Here is a 9871-nt window from a genome sequence, read left to right as displayed (position 1 = left end):
TCACGTGAATGTTGCTTTCTCTTTTCCTGGTCCAGGGAGATCTGAGCAAGCAGCTCCCTGCTTCTTAGGCCATCGCTTCAAACTCTTCCTGCCTTCAAGCCATGTGCCCAAATCCTCCCTCCCCTAAGTTTCTCCTGTTGGACACGTGGTTACAGCAACAAGAAGGGTAACACAAGTTGGACCTGTCACTAGCGGTGCAGCAGGAGACAGCACAAGGCCATTGACAGCAGCCTGAAGTCCCTTTCCCCCTTAGGGACCTCAGGATCCTTTCTGACTTTGCTGCAAAGAAGAAATCCGAGACGAGCCAGAATAAAGCAGAGAGTTAAACGTTTATTTAAAATATTTTAAATATAAATTTAAGTTACAGGGGTTAAGAGGTGCTCAGGGAAAGAGTAAGACACACCAGAGAGCTGGGCTGTGGGCTTCTCCAAGGACGAGAGTTCTTTTTTTTTTTTTAAAGATTTATTTATTTATTATATGTAAGTACACTGTAGCTGTCTTCAGACACACCAGAAGAGGGAGTCAGATCTCATTACAGATGGTTGTGAGCCACCATGTGGTTGCTGGGATTTGAACTCTAGACCTTCGGAAGAGCAGTCGGGTGCTCTTACCCACTGAGCCATCTCACCAGCCCCAGGACGAGAGTTCTTAAGTGTCTTAATAACTAGCTACACACAGGAGTCCCGAAGCCTTTGGTGTTGCTCGATTGGTTTCTAAGTCCCACCCCCCCTTCCCCCTTTTGATAGTAAGATTATAAGGTGGCTCCAGAGGTACCTTGGATAGGACTGCGCCCTGATAAGATGAAAACATTGGGCCAGCATAGGGGTCTTGAGATATGCCTTTTAGTAAGTGGGGTTTCTGGCAAAGTTGTAGGGAATTGTATGTCTACAGCCAGGAAAGGAAAAAGGCCATTTACACTTCAGCCTTAATCATCATTCCTTGCTATTTTAATATTCTTACTTGAAATATCTATACTTGTATATCTATAATTGTATATAAATATGCAAAATGAATACTGACCCTATATTAGCACCATTCACAATGCTATCTGTGTTGGGAGTCTCAGCTGGCATAAGCCAGGCTCTGAGGTGAAGAGCCCCTTGCATGTTGTTCCCCCATGACTTTCTCTTCCTATCCTGTCCCAGAACCATCCAAGTCTTCAGCCATCCCTTGGAGCCTTGGGATGTATGCCTTGCTATTGTACTTTAAGTCGTGGCTATAATTGCATGGAATACAGACGTGGGTTTAACTGCAAGAGGTTGTTATAGATAACCTTGATTATCAGCTAGCTGGGATTTAGAACCACTATGGAAACACCCCTGGGTGGGTCTATAGGGGTGTCTCCAGAAGAGGTTTAACACAAGAGGGAAGGCCCACCCTAGACACCAGTAGCACCATTCCATGAGCTGGGGTTGTAGGCTGAATATAAAGGTGAGAGCAAGTTGAGCACCTGCATTCGTCATTCTGCTTCCTGACTGTGGATGCCACATGACCAGCTGCTCCTGCCGCCATGCTTTACCCGCTGTGAGGGACTGAACTCTCGAACTGTAAGCCAAAAGTAGCCTTCCCTTAAGTTGTTTTTGTCAAGTATAATACAGAAGACTAGAGCTGTCACTGATCACTGAGGTCAGAAGCATGGTCGTGGAGTTCTTGAGCTTTGGGGGTTGGCTTGGGGGGAGAATCTGGAAGAACTTAGAACTTTGGGTCCAGAAGCCCTAGAGCGCTTTTAGAGAACAGAACTGAATGGGTTATTGTGGTGGGAGTTTGGAAGACCAGAGCGCCAAGTGGAACGTGGAGAGTGGAGGCCTGGTACCTGAGGTTTTAGTGGTAACCAAGGACTATCTATCTGAAACTGAGCTAGAAGCCAATCAGGTTACACCCTGGCAAGAATCCAGCTGCATCCTGCCTGTGTTCTGAGCACTCGAGTGAGTCTTAACTCAAGAGTAATGGACACATTTGCTTGGCAGAGAACATTTTAAGACAGGGTAGCATTCAGGCTGTGCTATGCATTTCTGGTCACTGCTCTTACTCAGACCCACAGTGACAATGAGCAAGTGGAGCACAGAGACAGAAAAATGTGCGGATCGGTAAGGCAAAGATCACGTACAGGTTTAGAGCAGCAGAGAAGGGTAAGTGCTCAGAAAGCAGCTACAACCGATAGAGAGCATGTTGCCTTACAAGTGTGCAGTCCTGGGTTTGATCCCAGCACTCTGGAGTTGAAAGCGGGAGGGAGGCTCAGAGGTCCAAGGTCATCCTCAGCTCCATAACTGAGTTTTGGAACCAGACACCTCACGCTCCTGCTGTCATACTTTCTTTGCCACTACAGATTGGTTCCTCAAACCACGAGCTCACATAAAGCCTTCCTTCTTCAAGTTGATTTTGCCAAGCAGTTTGTACAATGAGAAGAAAAAACAAAACAAAACAAAACAAAAAACCAAACAAACTTAATACAGAGGTCTTGATATTCAAGTTTTCCAGAAATGACCTAAGAAGGGGAAAAACGGAGTTCAGCCCGATCACCTCTGCAGTTGCTGAGTTCATGCCTGCTGTGTTCCCAGAAGAAAACGGCCCCTCTGTGCAGAGCACAGATGATGTCACACTTGGGACATGCCAAAGCTCGGATGGGATAAGCTGCTCTAAGCTTGTCATCAAGTTTCCATGGCCATGTGCCCGAGCCCTGCCCCTAAGGCCTCAGGACAGGGACACACGGCAGTGTCTGGGGAGTGAATGAGCACCTTTCTTCTCAGCTGGATCTGGCTAGAAAAGAGGTGGTAATCAGTATTCCCCCAGGAGTCAGTAAGTGACCATTAAGTCATTTTTCTTCCCTTTCCCTTTCCCCTTTCTTCCTTCCTTCCTTCCTTCCTTCCTTCCTTCCTTCCTTCCTTCCTTCCTTTCTTTCATTCATTTCTTTTGAAACTGAAGCTTGGTTTAATGTCCAGAGTGGAAATCTTGTGGCAATCCTCCTGCCTCAGCATGAGTGCAGGGATTACAGGCATGAGCCATCATGCCTGGCCCAGGATCTTCTTTACTGTACAGAGAGCTGGTTATTTAGAAGTCCACTGAAGTGTTCGAACTTCTGTTCTGTCTCCTCACTGAAGGCTCCACCTGGAAGGCAGGGGTCAGGGAGATGGAATTCAGTACACTCTCAGCTGTGGCTCCCTCTCAGTGTGGTACTGGTGAGTGCTAGGGCTAGGCACGAAACAGGTACCTTGCCAAAGTTCAGAGAGTGTTTAAATAGATACTGTGCCTTCAGTTTTCACTGCTATCAGGGATGAGGCCTGTCATATACCAACAGGGACAAAAGCTGCTTTTCTCCTTGTTCCCCAAGGAAAAACCTCTTTATTGGTGACTAGGCAGGAGGGTGGTTCACAGAAAAACCCAATACTCAGAGTCCAGGAACTGCTGATGCCCACATAGTTGTGGTCACACGAGTGGTGGGTTGATGTCCTTAGTTCCAGCCCTTATATAGACCCGGGGTCTGCTCTTGCTAGGCCAGCCAGTCTTGCACCACCCTCTCTCCTTGGCCAGGGCTGGCTGTGAACACCCAATCCCCACCCAGGCCTTCATGCATCTCTGGTTTGCTTTCTGAGCTAGGAATTTGATGCTGGCTCCATTCCCAGTGGCTCCCAGATTAGCTGCCTCTGGCCCCGGAGAAAGTAGGGCAGCTGTGTCCTGCGTCCTAGCCTCTGGAGGAGGGTGGGGCTGCTGAGGGAACTTACCTACGTGACAGTTGTACATCCAGATGCGGTAGCCATCATAGCGGCTCCTGCACTTCATGATGTTGTTAGAGAAATCTGATTCTGGCACTTCATAGTTGGGGTTAATGACAACCTGGAGAGGATCAAGACAGAGAATGCTACAACTGCCTTTCTGACTGTCCTCCACTCCAGGACAGAGCCTGGGTCTTCCCTAAGAAAAGCTGGGGCAAAATGAAGCTAGCTGGGTCTGATGCTGTATCCTGGCCAGTTAGGGGCCCCTCTGCAAAGCCTGTGCCTGGCCTGCTAACCACAATTTGCCCAGGATATGTGCCAAGTCCAGTTTGTGCCAACAAACTGTTAAATGTCCCTTTCTGGGGTGACCTGATTTTCCCTTGGTCTCTCTTCTCCCTAAATCTTAGTTGTCTCTCCAGCCCCACCCATTCAATGTGAGGTGAACGGTACCACCCACACTGAGGTCCAGGCAGCTTCCTGTTATTCTAGCATTCCTGAAGGATGCACATGAGCACATCAGAGTACAACCTGGGCTCAAGTCAGGCTCTCAGGGTGGGTGTGGCCCATGCAGGAGCAAGGGCTAGGGTGAACTATGTGATTTTCATAGTTTTCCCTACACTCAGGCCCACGATTCCAAAGCTCAGGAGCATATGAGGGAAGAGGATTGAAGTCTCTGAACTTAGAGTGGACAAAGCAAAGACCGCCAGAAACCTATCTTTCCATCTATTCCTGCCTCTGAGTCTGTGTACCCCTGGCCACTTCTTCCCTTCTGGAGTCCTCTTCCAGTCCTTACAGTCTGTCACAGAGGCTAGCTCTTGTGTCCTGTTGACTTATAGTCTAGGTCATCCATAGCTCTGTGTCATTAGAAACTTGGGCATACCTCCAGATCCATCCATCTGCTGGTAGGGGACAAGAACACCACCTAGACACTTGTGGCCTGCATTTGTCTGGCTGTGACGACCTGAATATACTAACAGTGTCCCCTCACTGGGAGAGTCAGTGGGTCAATGCACTGCCTGAGCAAAGGTCAACCTGGGCTATCAGAGACCTTTAAGCACTTTCAGCACATATGACGATACACATTTACCTGCCTAGGGACAGCAAGCTGCCAACATAAGCCACCAAGCACTGTCTACATAGCCATAGCCATGGAAGTCCATTTGTTAAATAAGAGAGCTCTGCTCCCGGGCCAGCTGTGGTTCTGGGCTCGACTTGTGGTTGGAAAGTGCTTGGCTGTCTGACTTTTCGAGCTGATGATGCCCAGGACCCTGTGGTTACTTCTCTGCAGGTGTCGGCTCTTCAGGGGAGTGTGGAGCAGTAGAGACTGTGGGCTAGACCATGGGCTGGCTGAACGCCCCACTAGGAATGCTTTCAAGGCAGAGTGACCCATTTCTAGTCACACACTTTGCCATCAGACAGGGCAAGCGGGCAGGAAGCGCGACGTGTGAGGCTATGTGGAAATGAGTCCTCTGTAGGCAGGAATGCAGCCGGGTGCCAGGAGAACACTGGGGTACAGTGCATCTACCCTGCCACATGGCCACCACTGTCTGCAGGAAGGTGGAAGCCAGGGCTCCATGGCTCTGCCTCTAGCCAGGGTTTTTAGAAGGCCTCACAAAATAGTCTCCTGGCCAGCTTGTCCTTAGTTTGACTTTCTAGCCTTACAGATTCATTTATGTGCATGGAGAAAGATCCTTTTGCAGATCCTCCCAAGGAAGGAAAAAAAAAATCACACCATCCCAGGATGATGCAATTGCTTTCAGCCTCAACAGAACAGACCAAAGCAAGGTGAGAAGACTAGAAGAAATCAGGATAGTGGGTGAAGGGAAGCTGGAGATGTGGGTTGCCTCAGAGGCCAAAGAACCAACTCCTGACTCAAAGTCTAAATCAGCTCACTGATACATTTTGATTTCTGGCTCCCGAGGTTAACTGAACTGTGCACGACTGTCTCTGTATCTTGGGTTGCACCATGGGTTCCCAGCATGCCCTGCAGACTCAGTGTCCCTCAGGCCCACGTGCCTCATGAACATTGCTTGACAGAGAGGATGGCCTCTGAGTGTGGCACCCTGCCTGACCTCATGAGTCTTGTTTCTGGACACCCACAGGAAGGAGGCTAGGGGAAGCTGTTTCCCCTCCTCCCAGAAGCCCTGGGTTCTGCACACCTCACCTGGAACAGGTAGTCTCCAGGGGGCACATCGGTGATGTCTATCCACTGGCAGTCAATGTCATGACGGTACATGTCCCAGCAGCCCATGGTGATGCCTTGTTCTCCAAAGTTGGCACACTCGTAACTCTTCTGAATGTCTGTAGGTGGGCAGAGAAGCACATCACCGCTTGACTACGGATCCCACCTCCTCTTCTAATCCCCAAGCCTTCCACCCTGATCTATCCTATCCTTCTCATATGGGGTTCTGATACCTTCTCATTTCAGTGGAACCTCCTTACTCGATACCCTATCTATATACCAGCATCCCCCAAGTCTGACTCAAGGTCCTTTCCTACACAAAGTACTCCCTGACCAATCTGCGCTATGCTGGCATTTCTGTGAAATCCTTAGCCTTGGGGTAGGGATGAGTGTCGTGGTGATCTGTGTGTATTGTTTATCTTATGATGAGGTCACCTTTCTTCTCTAGACCACTGGCAATTGGACTATGGGATCTGCCTTCTTGGTCCCTTACAGATTGTCTGCACACAGCAGGCATTCAAAACCTCTTTTCTATGTGATTTTATAGGCCCATGCTGGCATCTAGAATCTCATGTGGGCAATAGGTAGAGGACAAATGTCTGTCCCTTGGTTTGTCAGAGTGGCAAGCCAGACAGTTACAATAAGGTGTGATGCCCTAGCTAAAGTAGAAGCAGAATGGTGTGTGCGGGGGATGGGGGGGGTGTCAGGGAGAGAAGTTGGGTACATCACAGGCCTCTATAGGCTGTTAGAGGGGAAGAGCTTGGTATTGGGACACCCAGAAAGAATGGTCCGTGGCAAGCAGACTGGGAGGCGTGTGAGTCAAGGCCAAGTGAGCAGACCTCCCCTGGAAGCCACATAGACCTCTCCCTGCTAGTAAGAATTGCTCAGGGGGACAGATCATTTTAGAACCATTTTTTCCCACCTCAATCTGTTGCCATAGAAGGCCTCAAGAGTTGACAAAAAGAAAAAAAAAAGGGCACATGGACACCCAGTAGTGGCCAAGTAACATAGAGTTATTGGGTGTGGCCCCCCATCCAGATGGACCATGTTCAATCCAGTGGGAGTGATCAAAGTTCTGTGAAGCCACAAGCTTCCCCCTTCAGACATACCTCCCTCACACTCAGTGTCCTCCAGGCAGAAGCTGGCCTTGTGGCCCTCAGCCACCTTGGTGCCGTTGAGGCTCAGCAGGTCATAGTAAGTGAAGACTTCCATGCTGTGGTAGTGCCTGGGAGCCAGAAACAGGGCCAAATGTCAGTGTCTGGAACCATGGCTGCCTGTAAGCAGCTTCCTAGCCGATGATTAGCTTCTGGGAGGACCTCAAGGCAGCAGGGGTCAAGTGTGGCAGGGAGAGGGGTGAGGAAGGACAGGAGAGAAGGGAAGGCCAAATTAAAGAGAACAACTTCCGGGCAGGGCTGTCAGGCCCTTCGCCACATCCTGATCCCCTGTGGCAGTGTGGCAATGACCTTACTTAATGCGTGGGGTGTTGTGGTGTCAGTGAGTCCAGCTGACAGCCCAGTGTCTGGCATTCAATCAGCCCAAGAAAATAAACTTCGTAACACGCAGGGATGTTCCATAATACCCACTGGCTCTCAGCCCATTCCCACATGCAGTCTTTCTCCAGATTTGCTGTAGATCTGACAAGTGCCCATGCATTAAGATCTTCTTTCCTGTAGGGGCGCTATTGCGACACTATGGACTATTCAGAGGTGCAGCCAAGGAGGGACAGTCTTAGGTAACTGGGAACATGCCCTCAAAGGGGATTTCAGGACCATATTCTCTGCCTGCCTGCCTTTCTTTCTGTCTTTCTTTCTATCTTTCTTTCTTTCTTTCTTTCTTTCTTTCTTTCTTTCTTTCTTTCTTTCTTTCCTTCCTTCCTTCCTTCCTTCCTTCCTCCCTCCCTCCCTCCCTCCCTCCTTCTTCCTTCCTTCCTTCCTTCCTTCCTTCCTTCCTTCCTTCCTTCCTTTCTTTCCTTCCTTCCTTCCTTCCTTCCTTCCTTCCTTCCTTCCTTCCTTCCTTCCTCCCTCCCTCCCTCCCTCCCTCCCTCCTTCTTCCTTCCTTCCTTCCTTCCTTCCTTCCTTCCTTCCTTCCTTTCTTTCCTTCCTTCCTTCCTTCCTTCCTTCCTTCCTTCCTTCCTTCCTCCCTCCCTCCCTCCTTCCTTCTTCCTTCCTTCCTTCCTTCCTTCCTTCCTTCCTTCCCTTCCTTCCTTCCTTCCTTCCTTCCTTCCTTCCTTCCTTCCTTCCTTCCTTCCTTCCTTCCTCCCTCCCTCCCTCCTTCTTCCTTCCTTCCTTCCTTTCTTTCTTTCTTTCTTTCTTTCTTTCTTTCTTTCTTTCTTTCTTTCTTTCTCTGCTTCCTGGTTTCAAGTGCGCTTGTCCCCACACAGATGTGCTACCACCTGCTGCCCTTGGACTCCAGGGCTTTGAACGATCCGAAGTTTAAGCTAGACAAACTTTTCCAGATTAGTTTCCTTGGTTATTATTATTTTTTTAAGATCATATTTTTTTAAAAAGTATGAATATAGAAAGAAGGAAGAAGATAAAAATGGGAAGGGCGGGGTAGCAATTACAGAGAAACAAGAGTCACTAAGAAACAGGCCATGCTCCCAAAGAAGGACACACGTGATACATGAGCACTCTGGCCTGGGAGAGGCGCAGCAAGGCCCATGCTCCTCAAATTGAGCAAATCAAACAGGAAAGGGAAGGATACGGACTAGACGGTTTCTGGGGTGGAGAGTGGGTGGTTCTCAGGGAGGGATGTGGAAAGCAGCTTAGGAAAGCAAATCTCTGGGGTCCTTTGTAGAAGGGAGCTAGTTGAGGGGGCGCTTGTACGAGCCGGGTACAGTTCCCCTGGCTGATTGTTTACGATGGTCCATGCCATCACTTGAGAGAAATTGGGAACAGATGTCCTAAAGCGTGACACATCTGGTTCAGGACTAACAAGGGAACTGTGGTACTGAGGGTAGCCGAGGGTTTTCTAGAGTCATCCATTATGCAGGCCCAGGACAGAAGATCTCAGGCTGGCTTTAGCCCCATCTCCACCTGCCATGTGTGTGTTATACCTGCAGCTATTCTAACACACCAGTCTCCACCACTGCAGGGACATTTAGTCAAGGGAGACCCTTAAGACCAAGGCACTGTGGGGGCAGAAGCTCTGGTTTGATTTATGCCTATCCCAAGTTCCCTCTTTGGTAAAGCAAGACTATTATTGCCAACTTCTGGGGTGGGGACCAAATAAGATAAATGACACAGAGCTGTAGATGCAGCTCAGTTGTTGGAATGCTGGCCTAACATGCAGGAAGCCTTTGGTTCCATCCTAGTACCACAAAAACCAGGCATGGTGGCCTGTGCAGTGGAGGCAAGAGGAGCAGAAATTCATGGCCGTCCTCAGTTGTCTAGATGAGTTTGAGGCCAACCCAGGTACATGGGACCCTGGATCAGAAAAACAAATAAAAGACAGACTTCAAAGAGCCCACACAATGGCCACTGGACAACTGCTCCCCACATCTGCAGTCACTGCTGCAGTAGTCAGTGTTCCTGGGGTCCTGTCACCCAGCCTGACTATTGGTGTAGTAGCCTGGAGCTTCCTCTACCACGTGTGGAGGAGGGAAGCAGACGCTGCAAAGGGTTTCCAGAGAGGAAATTAGAGGTTCTCTTCTTTCTCCCATGTTTGTTCGTGCTATATAAATAACGTCAGAAGTTGCTAAGTTGGACTTCCCCAGGTCATTCATGTTTGTGGGTAAAGCGGTGCTGGGCCAGGGCCAGCGGACAGCCCTTACAAGGAGCATTTTGTAGCAGATGGAACGATGACTTTGAGGGAGTCTATTTTGGCTCCCCACAGGGAGCGGATGAGACAAGCGTCTGACTCACGGTATGAAAAATGTCTGCTCCCTCAGAGAGGGGCTTATGTGACTTGCTGAGCGGCTGGAAAGATTGCAGGGAAGCGCATTTATGCTCCCGTTGTCTAAACAGGATTCAGATGGAGC

The 9871-nt window shown here is 49.3% G+C and overlaps 1 protein-coding gene and 1 non-coding gene across 6 annotated transcripts in view; both read right to left on the bottom strand.

Annotated features, from left to right (window-relative positions):
- Positions 1-310: 310 nt before the first annotated feature.
- The window catches only part of Loxl2 (lysyl oxidase-like 2), an 87143-nt gene continuing 77582 nt past the window's right edge, over positions 311-9871 (bottom strand). For all 5 annotated transcript variants that reach the window (XM_006519745.2, XM_006519744.3, XM_006519747.2 and 2 more), the window contains exons 11-14: positions 7002-7117; positions 5875-6011; positions 3720-3831; positions 311-3105 (exon numbers count right to left, since the gene is read on the bottom strand). In XM_006519745.2, coding sequence (XP_006519808.1) covers positions 3026-3105; positions 3720-3831; positions 5875-6011; positions 7002-7117 — 445 coding nt within the window. In that variant the 3' untranslated portion in view covers positions 311-3025. The remainder of the gene's footprint in view (positions 3106-3719; positions 3832-5874; positions 6012-7001; positions 7118-9871) is intronic.
- Mir6950 (microRNA 6950) lies at positions 3825-3897 on the bottom strand. The gene has a single exon (NR_105915.1). It is a non-coding gene; the product is annotated as a microRNA 6950 (primary transcript).

The sequence above is a fragment of the Mus musculus genome, chromosome 14 (assembly GCF_000001635.26).
Source record: "Mus musculus strain C57BL/6J chromosome 14, GRCm38.p6 C57BL/6J".
Lineage (NCBI taxonomy): Eukaryota > Metazoa > Chordata > Mammalia > Rodentia > Muridae > Mus > Mus musculus.
This window is presented reverse-complemented; position numbering and strand designations above follow the sequence as displayed.